Source organism: Zerene cesonia, chromosome Z (genome assembly GCF_012273895.1).
Source record: "Zerene cesonia ecotype Mississippi chromosome Z, Zerene_cesonia_1.1, whole genome shotgun sequence".
In the NCBI taxonomy this organism is placed as follows: Eukaryota; Metazoa; Arthropoda; class Insecta; order Lepidoptera; family Pieridae; genus Zerene; species Zerene cesonia.
Genome location: NC_052122.1, coordinates 6334025 through 6350084, shown reverse-complemented (window position 1 = coordinate 6350084; position 16060 = coordinate 6334025). Strand labels below are relative to the sequence as shown.

At 31.6% G+C, this 16060-nt stretch overlaps 1 protein-coding gene and 1 long non-coding RNA gene across 3 annotated transcripts in view; one reads left to right on the top strand and one right to left on the bottom strand.

Moving 5' to 3' along the window:
• The window catches only part of LOC119835889 (DNA-binding protein D-ETS-3-like), a 58013-nt gene extending 46950 nt beyond the window's left edge, over positions 1-11063 (top strand). For both annotated transcript variants that reach the window (XM_038360988.1, XM_038360987.1), the window contains exons 6-9: positions 1529-1576; positions 6802-6991; positions 7219-7427; positions 8660-11063. In XM_038360988.1, the coding sequence (XP_038216916.1) occupies positions 1529-1576; positions 6802-6991; positions 7219-7427; positions 8660-8784 (572 nt within the window). In that variant the 3' untranslated portion in view covers positions 8785-11063. The remainder of the gene's footprint in view (positions 1-1528; positions 1577-6801; positions 6992-7218; positions 7428-8659) is intronic.
• A 3881-nt stretch (positions 11064-14944) lies between these two features.
• On the bottom strand, positions 14945-15867 carry LOC119835507. Its single transcript, XR_005288056.1, has 2 exons — positions 15760-15867; positions 14945-15064 (listed from the first exon to the last, which is right to left on the bottom strand). It is a non-coding gene; the product is annotated as an uncharacterized LOC119835507 (long non-coding RNA).
• Between the last annotated feature and the right edge of the window lie 193 nt (positions 15868-16060).

Here is a 16060-nt window from a genome sequence, read left to right as displayed (position 1 = left end):
GTCAATGACGCTTCATCTAATTAAATACTCGAGAATTTATTTATCTTTACGAGTGCTTTACTCCGAAAACGGGTAATTTTCTAAAACTAGAACTAGAAGTTGTACTCAAAATGTTATAAAGTTTTTGTCACGAGCTGGTATCTCAGCGAACGTCAGGTGCAATCTTGTTCTATTAAAGAAAGAACTATGTATGAAGAGAAAGAGTATTTCATTTCCTGGTCCAAGGAAATGAAAAGTGGAGTGATACAGATTCTACGTTTGTTATTTCGCTACAAATTTATTTCTCTTGAACGTCATTTATTGAATATCTGTATGCACTGAGAATTCTATTGAAGTTATGGCACAGGGTTGAAATTAGAAAATGAGAAATGTGAGGCTATTCATACTTACCGTGCTAAATGGCATAATACAAAAAATAGATGTCAAGCCGTAATTGACCTAACACATTTAAATTATGGTATAGTACAACGTTTGCTGTCGCATATTATGTTTTGTATTCCTACCTTATTCAAACTAGATTCACCAGAGGCAATCCAACTATTTCTTTAAATAAAATTACCCGCTATAATCTTACTAAATCGACACAAAAAAACAAATTTCGTTTTACTGTTACCTTACACAAACGATTACAAATTGTATATGGAATCGTCACATTTAATAAATATTATTCTTCATATTTATGTTATTCATCCCTCGATTCTTAAGACTTTATGGCACATTTTGTATTAGTCATGGCATGAGAGTTAGTCACAGTACCCTGCTTTACAACCCACGAACAACATGAGTGTCATTAACAATTACTATTTTATTATAATATTAACAAAGGCGACTGTTCCCTTGGGGTCCCTATTGTTTCAAATTGAATTTCAAACAATTGGACATTACTTTTACTGAAATTGATTTTAAGCTTTACGTTTTAAAGTTCATATTAAATTGATGTAAAATAATCATAATTATTCGACCGTTATAACATTCGTATGATTTTTAAGTATTTTTGTACAATACGACCAACGATATGAGAGGTCTTATAGCCAACGAGGATCTCATTATTTGAATGTTCAATTCAGCATATATCTTTAACAATAGAGACTGATAAGAGTTGACTTAAGCTTCAGGAATTAATCAAACAAAACGTCAGTTTTTCTAAGAAATCGATTCCTTTGAGACATTCTAAAAATGAAGTCTAGTTTCGCGAGTCGCGACAAACGGTTAGTAAGAACCCCAAGCACTATCTATGCAAATTTAGAAGCCTACACGTACGGGGCGATCTCATTACGGCTGTTTAAAATGCAATCTATGCACTGTATCTGAGTTTTTTTTCGGTCCGTGTTGTTGGTCTGTTGTCAGGGAAACTACTATCTTTCCGTAGTCTAGCCGTGCAGTAAGTGTTATAGAAAACAAACTCTACCATCGAATCTATATTTGGCTAAAGATCATGCCTAATCACCTCCGTGGAGTGATGGTTCATTGCAGGGACATTTTATACTACATATGATTATAAATTTACATATCTTTTTTTCTATTCCAGATCCATATCAAATGTTCGGACCTACGAGCAGTCGTCTTGCTAATTCAGGTAAGATAATGAATATAAATCTGAGATAATTAGATCAACACCACATTCTGTAATAATTATTAAATCAACGATATTGTTTATATTTTGGCCTATGCGAAACACATTAAGATTTGAAAATATTTTATTCATAATTAACAAGAAACACCTTTACTGTAAGGAAAAGGGGACGAATTAAAGCCTGAAACAGGAAGATGAAGTGTTGTGTAGATCTATACTATTATTCATTCAATACTTGATTCATATATATGTACTTGTATTTGACACTAATAGCTCAAAAAATATCGGTTAATTAAAACTAAATTTAGCCCCTTCATAGGTGAAAGTGGTCAAGAATAAGCGGGTGACCTGTGAGAAAATAGGGGTCGGCAGTTAACACGCGAAATGGCGATAACAGCCCCCGTTCAGCTTACCATGTATTTGATTGGAGATACCGTATAAGTTTTTAGATAAACGATGTATTGAAATGATAGAAATGAACGTGAGGCAGCTTGAAACTGACGTGTTTTTTTTTAATAGATAGACAATGATTCGTACGATCGCATGAAAGGAAATTTATTAATTACTATCCCACAATTTTCAAGACCTCATTTAATCTTCTGCTATCTCTTATTTAACAATACACAACAAGAGTTAATAGGGAATTTAAAAGCTCACAACTGTCAAAACTCTTCCAAGGGATATTTTATTATTATAAAAAATAAAGTAAAATATTAATATAAATAGAAGGCTGTAACAAAGTACCAATATTTCTCTTTGAATTGAAAGCTATCGATAATTAAGTTCATGCAGTTTCCAAGGCTCGTGTAAATTTAAATCGACGAATAACAGTTTAATATATTTACTATAATGAGTGAAGTGTTCGTAGATTGGTTAAATAGACAGTGGTTAAAAGGTCAATGTGTATCTTGATAAAGTTGTGTATTGATTTGCTCGTAACTAGCAATTAACTTCAACATTCGGTGATTTTTTCCCACAGGTAGGGTTGTCAATTACGAACAATTATTTATACGTACTCGTGCACGCAAGCTACTATTAGATAGTGTAGATAACATTAATTTTATTCTTTTGGGAACGTGCTGCATACATATATTATGGATATTATCTGCACTCTACCCCTCGGCAAGTTAAAATGTTAATAGACTAATAAAATGGTGTCGAACTAAATCGCAGCACACAATTTGAGTCTACATTTTTGTTAAAGTTTATATATATATCACATGATGAATATTTCATAGATATGGAAGTATTTCACTTCAACGATATTGGACCATGTTGATGTATATTTACGAGATGTGGTCCAGAATTTTTTCGAATGTTTGAATGACTTAATAGGAACAAGTATGAGCTTCTAAAGATCACTAGCGTGGGAGGTTTTAGTAAATATTTGTAACATAATGCACACTCTTATAATGATATCATAGGTTTGAAAATACATACCATCTTAAAAAAAATGTTTATTCTTGTTTTCTCTTCTTATTTGCAGAGCTTATAAAATCTTTACAGAGTTTATAAAAGTCAAATTGTATAAAGCACCTTAAAACATTACAGATAGCCGTTTCCAAGAACAGCGCCGCTGGTTTATATCACAATCAAAAATTCGCAGTCATTTTTGATTTGGTTATTAGTTAGGTTAATCTAGCTTAAACCATTCCGTTTAGGGTCGTTTTATTTTAAATCTATATAGAAGTAGGAGTCCCATATACATACAATAGTTATGGGCAAGTACATAATAATGGTTGTGCTGTGATTTTACGCAGCAGTGTCAGGCGCGTCGGTAGCGGCAATTTATGTGAGACAATTAAAGGCACGTGGCAGCCCTGACTGTAATTACTTTGCATTTCACGCGGGCGCAGACCAACTTACCTGTCCGTAATCGTGATTTGAACTACGAAAAAGCAAAACGACGACTCAGTATAACCTGTGTTATTAAGAAAGTTTTTCCGTGTTTTCAATAGTAGAGGTGAATACCTTCTACTACCTTCAAAATATCCAGTTCTAATTAGATCAATCACAACAACGGATCAGGCTTTTAAATATACATTTGTACAGTTGTGAGATAGAAAATCTCTTATTTATTTATTTATTTTAAACACTTTATTGTGCTGTCAACGCAGCAGAAATGAATACAACAAAACTTACGCTAAAACATACAGCACAGAAGGCCTGAAGGCCTTATCACTTACAAGTGATCTCTTCCAGGCAACCAACTGAAAAAGTGAAAAACAAAAATACTTAAAGGCAGGTAGGTAAAAAGTTAAATCAGTGAAACATATAAAAGGTAATACTATAATTACACACACACAAATATAAGTAATATACCATACAAAAGAATATTAACATACAATTTGAAATCAAGATAATATATAATATACACATATAATACTATAAATATATATATCCAAAACATAAAATAAAATACATATATCCAAAAAACAAAATAAAATAAAAAGATAAATAAGTGAAACAAATATATATAATATTACATACTACTTACATAAAATTAAAATTATACAGAGTCAAACGCAAGATTTAAAAAGTAATCACGCACAAGACTTTTAAATTTGGATAGGGTTTGGGCTTGCCTTATGATGATCGGCAAGGAATTCCATAGGTTTATGGTCGTAATTATAAAAGAATTACCATAAAAACGCGTGCGATGGAACGGCGTGCACAGGACAAGCCTATCCACCGAACGGAGAGAATAGTTTTCACAATGTAGGAAGTTAAATTTATTTTTGAGATAGGAAGGAGTCTTAGGATCGAAGAGGATACGACATAGTAATTGCAAGTAATACACATTATTACTTATAAGGTACTAATCGCTAAAGCGTTACGTTTTTCAAAATTCATTACAATATATGGGCGTAACCCAAATATGTATTTCAAATCCTACATCTGTAAGTATATATACTTATAGTTACATCTTATCTATGTAAAAAGTCGTGTTAGTTACACCACTTAGGATAATTTGAAGACGTCTGAATGGTTTTTAATGACTCATGAAATGGCGTTTTTTTATGCTTTGGAGCATATATCTGTAAAATTATAAAATCATACAAAAAGCGACTAGTATGATGCGACGATCCAGATGGAGTCGAAGCGGAACTATTCATATCTATCTGGTAATTTTAGCTAATTATTGGAAATAGAACAATTTTTTTTTTATTTACAGGCGCCATAATAAAGCCTTCATAATAAATTACATGTAGTTATTTAAACGTCAGTCTACTTGCTTGTTGTATTCGAAACATAATAGACCAATACATGCCAATATGTTTTTTCGAATAAAATAGTGATTTACAAGCGTCGAAGCTCAGTAACGTAGGGACCCCCGTAGAATCATGTTGGGATATTGGGCGGCCATGTAACGTGTACGCACGACTTGAGCGAAACGCGAACGCCTAGAAGTAGCGTCAGGAAAAAAATTGTTGTATGTTATATAATATGCCACATTGACATTGATGTATTTATATACTGTGTTTGTAAGACGTAAATATCAAGCAATCTAGCTCGGTTATTTCTATTAATCGTTACAATTATTAATAGAAGAAGCTTAGTAAAATATTGAAAACCAGCCAATTCGTGTGCACTTCGTGGGACGATAACATGGCCATAACAACCCATCAAGATCAGATGCACATAAGAATGTCCCTCTTTTAATACAAAAAACATTTACGATGATTCAAACATAAAAGCTACTATACAGCACCAATAATAATAACTCCTTTGGTTTCGTATAAGTATGCTTTGATTTATTAACCTTATTTTTCATCCATCATAAAAGAAAATGTTGTCATTTCTGATTTCTGTTAGTGAAAGCATTTTCATGGTCGAAGCAGAGCTTCCGAAGATTGCTTCTTGCAAAAAACAAACATACAAACAAGGTTACTTGAATAGATTAGGTATAGATAATGCTCTAACTATGCTCTTAAACATTTTCACATTTTCTAACCAATCGAATATTTTTTAAAGATTTCTCCTTTTACGATAGTAAGCAAATCATTGTAATCCAAATAGCAAACAGGTTAATAATTAAGTGTTCTTTAAGTGGCGCTGAATATTAAACCATTGTGTCCTTTGAAAAAATAGCTCCATACATGGGGACAGTACTTCACTAAAACGGTGAGTTCACACGAGCGTGGCATCTCGGTGATTTATACCATGATCGATTATGTTGAAGTCACAACGTTTTCGCTAGCATCTCGCTTCGCTTGCATCATTGTCTGTTATGCCCCATCGATTTTATTACTCGCAATTAATGATGGCTTAGGGTTTGATGAGAAAAATACTGCATGTTGCTAAATCACTGTCAATGATATATGGTAGACAAATGTACAAACGGAAATTATATAATGATCGTTAGAAATAACCTTTATTACCTACGTACTTATGGCATTATTGTCATCCTATCAGGTTTGCGTAAGCTTTTTCGTCCAAAATGCTATACGTAATGGTATGATATTAACGTTTAATATATTAAATTAAATATCTAAATAACGATATAAACAACATTTCCTTGACTAATTTTTATTGATAATCTTAGTGTTGTCACAGCTAATATAATAAATAGGTGTTACTTTATTATCGAGTGTTGCCATGAGGTGGAATAAATCGAAAAGCCACCCAAATAATATTAATAGAATGCCGTGTCAGCGTGTAGTCGCTTATCCATAATCGATTCAAGGAACTATTAGGTATTGTAAGGCGCAATGCCTCAGGCGCGGCCTAACTACCGCTTTATGACTGCGTAATGATAGGGTTGGTGATGGTAAAATCTTTCAATATTATTTAAGCCATTAGGCATTAGCTATATTGTCTGTGCACGAAACTTTTCTCTTTCATCCACAAGTAACATTTATTATACGATTATCGTATATTATGTAATAACAGCTGTTACACTTTTAATAATAAAACTGTTGTTTAACACATATGTAACACAACTTACCTAATACATACAGAATTTGCTTCAATATTGATGAAAAATATAATATATTTTATTGAAGTAAATTCAGCTATTAGTTCAGAGGCATTTTAAAAAAAGGTAAGTATATTATATTGGCACTGGAGAAGAAAGACTCTTTTCATTGTATTATTAGCCTTTAATATATTAATCGAATTGATATATTATGGAAATGCTCTGCATTATATATTTATTATATATAAAGGAATTTCTGTGAGTTCCTTGCTAGGTTTTAAGTAGATTATAGCTAAATTGATTATTCCAGGCTCAGGCCAGATCCAGTTGTGGCAGTTTCTTCTGGAGTTATTGAGTGATTCGAGCAACGCAGGCTGCATCACCTGGGAGGGGACAAATGGCGAATTCAAACTGACGGACCCCGATGAGGTTGCTCGGCGCTGGGGAGAACGCAAGTCCAAACCAAACATGAACTATGATAAGCTGAGCCGAGCTTTGAGGTAACGTCAGTCGTCACGGCGGCAACAATGATGCTTTTGCGATGTCATTGGGTACCCATAATAATTTATGTGCGGTGCGATTTTTATTCAGTCCCTGTACGTGGACTGAAATATGATATTCCTTATAACCATAATTCTTTTAAGTTATTTATGTCCGTTGTTTCTTATTTCTAGCCCTAGTGTTGTTAATTATAGGCAGAAGTACTAATTTATCGAACTCTGCACAGATATTACTACGACAAGAACATAATGACGAAGGTACACGGCAAGCGTTACGCGTACAAGTTTGACTTCCAAGGGCTGGCTGCGGCGACCCAGCCCGCTGCGACAGACCAGGCGTACAAGTATCAGAGTGACTTGTTCATGAGCTCGTACCACCACTCGGCCAAGTTGTCGTCGTTTATGTCACCTCACGCGGCGATGCCTACATCCACAGGTAATATTATGTGCGGTGAATGGCTTGCGAATTGACCCCTTATGTAAAATTATGATTTTCTAAGGAATTCTTTGAACAATAATTCTATGTGAAATGAAGATTAAGGAGTGATTGCTTTGTACATTACGTTACGTACGTTAAGTTTACGTCAAACGTACGTTAATCAAAACCTTTTTCACTAAATATATTTAAACAATAATTAAACCATAAAAGTAGAGTCTACCAGACATATGAATTTTTGATATCGCAAATAAAATTTTGTATTTACAAGACATTTTAAAGTGATTTTAAGCTAACACAGATTAAAAAAAGTTGTCAACAGGCCAGTTTAATATCATGCACCCTTCAAACGCAGTCGGGTGTAATCTGCATTGGGTGCTAATACCCGTACACTCGCTAGCACAAATATTAGCACGCTCCTCGAAACGGCTTGTCATCGCCACTGGTTTGGCTTCACGCACTTGACTTAATGGAATAAATATTTTGACTGCGATAATTTACTGCGATACCACATTTTGTACAGGAATGTTTATATGCATTTTAAATAGATATGTTCAATATTAAATTAACATGCTGTACTCGTCAAATATTTACGCTGAATTCTATGCAATTGATTATAGAGAGTAAATACAATTTTTTATAAATACTAGTATTTTAAAATGTATATTGTTACTTCCGTTTTGCACGTAAGTAGGTAAATAATAAAAAGCTTCAAATAATACTTTATTTTCAAATTTTCTAATGCGGAATATATAATAATGTAACTGGTTATTTATTGTAAATATAATGTATTATTTAGTAGATGACATATTTGACTACATTGAGTTAGTATTGATCGAAGTTCGGCTAGGTTACTATGAATTCCTTGGAAAATCATTACAAGCTAGCGTATAAGCGAATTTGTTGCGAGCGAATGATCAAATAAACATTCTTCTATGTGCCTGTTACTTCACTCATATTTTAAAACATTCATCAGTTTATTTAGGTATTCAGGTTTACTTAATGACGTGTAATAGATCCAACAACGTGCATTTAGGTAGCAATATATTTGCTTTGCAAACATTCATAGGCGCATAGTGTGCGCTGCAACTATCACCAGCCCAATACTTAGCCTAGTCTGTTTGTGGCAAATAGTGATATCCGAAGCAAGCGGATATTGTTGTCCAAAATCCAATTTCAATTCCAATTCCAATTTCACATGTTAACTTAGGTTAGAAACCTTCTTGTTACAGCTTCAATATTCCCATCAGCATCATGGAGTAATTGGGGCGGTGGTGGGAGCAACCTCTACTCCCCCCATTCTATGGCTCCTCCCCACGTGGCATCGCACCTGGGATCGTATCCACACTACGCATGACCAGCTTTTTAAGAACACATATGTAACAGTCGTTGAACTCTTAACCAAGTCAATAGGAGCGCAACTATTTAAATCGTAAATTCATTTCATTCTGTTATTCAAACAATAAATATAAAAATGCAAATGCAACGTGTTCTTTGTACTGGTTTCGTTTGCAGTAATAGAATGCGTTATTTTTCACATCTTATACGTTATCAATGTGTCTTGTAGTTAGTTATTATGTTAAATGGTTGAATTCCCTTTTGATTTGGTAACGACAATAGACAAAGAAGCAAGTCATGTAGGGCTACAATGATAGAAACCACAACGCAATACAAAACTTGCTTCTACGCCCAGAGCTACGAAACGATAAAAAATATTTAGAACGACGGTTGCCCAACTAATATGATATTTTGTTATACATCATTAATTAACCTGTTATGAAAAGTACGTACCAAATAGCTTTGGGCTTCAACGCATACTACGTTTCCATATTTTTTTATCTAGATTGATAATTTGAATTGCTGGTGGATGAAGGTAAGTTTGTATTGGTGATTCAAAAATTTGAATTTTTATTCAGTGGGTAATATTCTGAAAGGTGCAAAAGATTGAGAATAAATTGTTTAGTTTCAATATGTGGGTTTTTGAAATAATCTTTGATATCTAAGAATTTTTCAAAGTTGGAATTAAGTTTGAATTCTATTCAAAATTTTGTTTAACTTAAACTTATTGATTGAAATAAACTTGTAACTTGTTGTCGATATTATTTGATTGAAAATAAATTGATTTGAATTGTCGAAATAAACAGAATATTCGACCAGCAAGCACTAAAAACTTCGGGCCCACTGTAATTTCGTTTCTTCTGCTCTAATGTTGAGACTAAACAAATTCAATACGTAATATGATTCAGGTTTCACGCCTAAAATATCGGTTGGCGTAAAAATCGACGTCGCCGGAGCCGACGGGCGCTATAAAACGGTTCACGTCATTGTGATCACGCATACTTTGTCACGCAGATGATCATGTAAAAACGTAGAGTGTGTAACTCATTATTTGTTAACTTTCTGATGCCAAAGTTTGTATCAGTCCTAATAACTGTAATATTTATTTTCAAATACTTTAACCGATCTTTAAATGTAGAATTGATACAGTTTGAGTATTTGTGTTGCCTGTTTAGAAGACAGATTTCTTTGCTCACTGATCGTTATTTTATTGTGATACAATTGTACCTACGAAAATTAATTTGGTAATAACTTTTATTTATATCATATTTTAAATTGTGTCCTTGATATATTTATTTGTAATAAAAAATTTTTTATTTAATTTAACCTCTTAGACGCTAATCCCAAGACTAGTCTTTTTATTAAAATTTTTGTAAATACTGAATACTCTTAATTAGGTATGACTTTATTTATGTAGGTTATTATAATAATTCCTTTTTATGTGCCCTATAATCAACGTAATATAATATAACGGTGCATGACAAATTCATATTATTGAAGAAAACAGTCTACCTGCGATCGACTTTTAAAATTAAAATAAAAAACATATATGTTTTAAAACAAGCTTCATGAAACAGACAAAATTAAATTTTACACAAGCATACGGACGAGAAATGTCTATTGTATATAAATTAGGTATGATTTTAAAGTGCAATCGTATTAGATTTGATAAATAGTTATATCATTTTATGTACCTAAACTTGTGTATTATATATAGTACCTATAGACTAAATTGAATTAACGTAATAATGGGCCTAGCATGCTTAAGTTACTGTCTAACATGATTGATGATTGGCAACGAACGATGCAGGCGTCATTTGCGCATGCTAGGCTTTAGGGTGCTTGAAGCGGATGGCACTTGGTCCTTGACAGTTGACATCTAGAAGGTTCTGGAAACACGCTTGCCGTCGGATTGCGCAGTATCTTTATTCGACGCCAAGCGATATTTTCGACCACGTGCAGTGCTACCCGTGTCAATTGCAACATATACCCTTACTAAATTTCCAATAAATAATAGAATGTTATAAGTAACTAAAATAAATGTAATTAAATATTTAATTTATAAGTTACGTGTTTTAGCTAATTTTGGCAATAGGCAACAAACCGATGGTAATAATTTACGTTCATATCATTCCAAAGTTAGTTTAATTATATTAATAGTTACCCTTATTGTGATGATATAAAACAGTATTCCAGTCAATGATATGTAGAAATATTTAATTATTTAATATTTTAATTTTTAAAGAGTTTTATTTAAATGCATGTGTCTAATAAACATTTAGTCGTAGTGTCATTGTATAGATGTTATCGTACTTGCAAAATGAATAAAGAGAAATGAAAAATATCTTGTTAATTCATTGCTTCACCTACATTGTCCTTGTATATCCAAATGTATTCCGTCAATCTGCAAATCACCTTTAATTATAAAAGCGAATAAAAAAACTGATGCTTTTTATCTCAACTTTTTTGTGTTTCCATAACGATTTTCAAATGTTTGGTCAATTTCATAAAATAATTATGAATAAAAAAACAGATATAGGTATAACCACTCAATTAATGTGTTACGAAACAAATACCTTTTCATTTATTATGATTAAGAGCCTGTGCTCTATGCAGACTAATTAATATATATCTGTGACAAATTTATTCCAGATTAAATCAATTATTTATCCCTCGTAACTAGCATCCAGCCTTTCACATGTATAATCAAAGGTCCTCCGTTACTTTCCTCTACCTTTCCTTTACCTCTCATTATACTAAAACAAATCAAACAGTCAATCAAATTAGGTAGACTTATTAATTCACATAACTATGTAGTTTTAAAAGGAAATCGAAGTTTTCACGCGAAAACTAAAATAAAAATGTGTCTTTAAACGAAAATAATCAAATATGTGAAGCGTTTTTTGAAAATTTTCAACTTTCTCTCTCTTCCAATGAAGCGAGATTTTTCATTGTGAGTTTCTAGTGAATCATTACATTAGATTTGTTTTAAAAAGGGAAATAATGCGCAGTTGTTTAGGTCATGATTATTATATATATTTGCTAGTTACGTCATAGACGAACTATTAAATACACTTAAATCTTGTTTAAAAATTTTTGTGCGGTAACTAAATTTTGGAGGTGTCCTTTTCACATGAAAGTATATAGTACGATCGCTCTGCATTATATGATATAAACGTGTCTCACAAGGATCTGATATACATTTATCTATATAATTGGGGGTTCGCTCCGGCTTCAAACATGGTACATATATACCTTATGGCACTCAGTGTAATTCCATCTTTCTAAAGGTGATAGAATTTTTGAAATCGGTTCAGCCGTTCACGCGTGATGGCGTGACCAAGGGAAATAAAGATTCATTTTTATATATAGTATAGATGTAGATAACTTACTGATAATTTATACAAAAATTGTCTTATATAAATAATATAACAATAAGTTCCTTTTAAATATGAATGAATATTATTAGGATTTCATTTCCAATAGAAAAAAACGAAGATTCCGATTTGAATATTCAAAATAACTATCTTAATCACATTTGAAATTGTATCTTTAATAGGAATTATTTTCCAGAGAACACTTCTAGCGATAAGCCTGCCATCTGTGAGTGCCAATCGTTTTGTCTTGTTTCGTCAATTTTTTTTTTATATATAACATATTTTGAAAAGGTTTTAACATTACTCACGCGTCACTGGCCATAAGAAACGTAATATTTTTTTAAACATTCTCTTTTCAATACTCAAATGTATGACAATTATACAATTGTCTACATCGCAATTGAGTGCCTGTATCCAGATTGTTACCGTCCTTTATAAGCAGGAATTGAACATGTTTGGCGTTCGGCACCTCATAACGGGAGCATGCCGGGGTCGAAGTATCCTGAGCAAGATACCAACAGCAAAGCCTATACAAAGAATGCACCATGACGAATTTACGAAACCGTTCGATAACTTACCTTTTAATGTTACTAACAGGTAAAATAAAATATTACAAATAGAAAATTGTCTAATAGAAAAAATATTAATAGAATATTATATCTGTCTTAGGTTTAAATTTGGTCACTCAATCACTATAATAAATGTTGTATTTAATTTGATCTTGATGTGATTAATATAAGCTATATTTGTTATGAAAATTAATGGGGTATTCTATTCCCTAGTATTATATAAGTTTAATTGTGTTATGATGTACTTATTCCACCGCATACGGGGGCTAAAAGCAGTCATTTTAAATTACAGATACGTGTGTACGCTTGTATTTTGTGTCCTCTTTGGAGTTGGCTGGTGGGCACCCTATGCTATTCTGTGGTATTCAATGGCCAAGAGAACGTTTTAACGAGGAATTCGATAAATAAATAAATACGACTGGATTTAATTAGTTTTATTGCTGCTCTAGAGACTAACTTAATAATTAACAGAGCTTCCTAATACTTAGCACATTATATTGCAAAAAGTAATATTTGTGCAGGTAGGTACCTAGTTAGTGCAAGGTGACATAAAATTGTTAATACATAGCATTCACACGCTAGGTATATACATAATTCTTGCTGTTTACTAAAAAACCGAGAGACGTTTTCTTTTATTTAAACTAGTCGGTGTGTTCATGAAATCCGATGTTTATTTTTGCACAAGTATTTGTATAAGTGCGATGAAAACATAAGAAACCGATATTAGGATATTTCATATTTCGCCGCTAGGCTAGCAATAAAATAAATGGAATATTTTTTATTAAATAAATTTGCCAGCTATACAGCAGGCCCTGAAAAGTGAACAGCACGATCTTCAAATAGATAGGCGCCATCTAGTGATTTTTATGAAAACTAACATGCGTAGTGTGGCCATGACAAAGATTAAAAAAGAAATGTCCAGATGGCACCAATATAATTATATAACACAGCATAGCTAATAGAATCTATATATTTTCTTGTTATGTCAAAACCTATTACCTAAATTACATGTTATTTTTTATCAATAACCAAGACAAAAGATATTCACTAATCTTGTTTTCAAACAAAAATAAAAGGTATTTTTATTTTTAAATCATTAATTTAAATCAACTTCAAAACCGCACTTCACCTTTACAGCTCCAAAAAGACAAATAAATGAGTTATGACAAGCCCTACTCATATTTGAAGTCAGCGTATGATACATTTTTAAACTGTTTCAATATATACTTAAATGCCTAGATTTCATTGTATTATTTATAATTAAATTTTACTACAGAAGAATACAACTGGAGGAATATTTCTTATTTAACTATCATTATATATTCACTTACATCATCATGTATTATACCTATGTATATTTTCTTTGAAACTTGTTGGTTTCTCACTTATTAGTTTTAATTTTCAGAACTGTATTGTGTTTCTCTTGTTCTTCATAATATCATATCATATTTGAAGCTAAAAAAAATTTATAATTGAAATCAACTACTTCCATAATGTTGCCTCATTAAGTTTGATAATTTTTACATATATAATAATGTACATTTTTAATTAAAATCAATAGAAAATAATGTTGTATATTATATCTAGTTGATTTTTATTTTAAATAAACTCAGAATTTGGCTTGCTTTTTGCTAAATTTCTGTCCATAGCATTATATAATGCATCATTGAAGATTATAATCTTCAATAATATGTTATACAATATCACTGTAAGTCTCTTTCTGCAGTTATTAGCTTGTCTTTGAAATAGTCATTTACAGCTCATTTCAATATTCTACTCAAATCAAAATCTACACATTAGATTCACATTTTTTGTACATCACTTCTTTTTAAATGTATAAGAACAATGAAAGCCCGCAAATGTTTTCATGCATCATGTGTTGAAAACATTTTTTTTATAATCCACATATCAAGGAACAGAATTTTATATTGAAACTCAGCATTAATGTGTTTCTGTAAACTTCTGTAAGTAGATAAAATAAAAATAATACAACAAAGACTACAGACCTTTATTTAACAGAAATATTACATTACATATTTTAAAAAGATTTAAGGCCAGGATGGTGGGTCTCCTTCCTTTACTCGGCCTCCATACAGAGCAGATTTATCTCTAAAATTTGTCATCCTTAGTGTTTCCTGATCATCCAAATATTTTCCAATAAAAAATCCGATCATGGGGACAGCAAACCAAGCATATTGAGTTGTTATTCCAAAAACAGCCATTTTACTCCTTCTTGTTCAAAGCTTTCCACTTCCTAGTATGGCTCCAATCAAGCCAGATGAATGTTAAGGCAAGTGTAGGAAATGTGATGCTGACTAAGTTCCTGCGGAGGAACCTTAGAATCGCCATATACCTATAAGACATAAATATATTATTTAATAAGGAATTCTACTTATTATAATATATATATATTCAATAAGATTGGGGCTTTTATTAACAGGATAAGAAACATCAATTATGAAAAAGCAAGAATTTTCTTTTTATAATACTTTTTAATACTGTATGAACTAACACAACATTATCATATGAACACAACACATGTTGATTCTCCTATTTTTGATAATGAATGTCTGTATAAATTTGAAGAAGTTTGTTCCATTTTTGTGATTAACCAAACCTAAGGAAAATAAGTTCAAATTTTTTGCAAACTAAGAACTGGAAAAGAAAACGGGCAATTTTTTTTTATTCGGAGGTTTTTATTCTATAGATATGTAAACAAATTCATTAATAATTGTTATGTAATGTTTTATACACATTGGTTATTCGTATTTCTTATTGATAATGCGTTTTATAATCATTGAGATCATATATATACGGGCGCTTAAAAATACTAACCGTGGTATATATTTAATCAATTATGAACAATACGGTAAAGAAAAAATTAGATATCGGAAATTACGAAATATTTTTAAATTATAAATTATAACAAAGCACTTAGGAGTATTTTTAAATTGATGATACAAATACAAAATGCTATCTTAATTATTTTAGATTTGACTATAAATGACAAAAATTTTAAGGAATACAAAAAAATAATTAAATACTAACCTATGTTTCGACTGACGATTGACGTCTTGCAAATCCAATATTTGAATACCAACATAGCGAATCTATACTGACGAATTTTTGTCTATGTCTATAGGTTATGGTTATGGCATGAACATGGCAAACTATCACTACAGATTATATTATTTATTTTCGTGGCATGTTTACGACGAAATTAAAACGTATATACATATTACTTGATGCACAGTTTTGCTTACACAGTTGCCCAAATGATGTTATTCGAACCACTAAAATTTTATTACACACTTATATAAGATGAATAAATAAATAGATGTCATAAAAA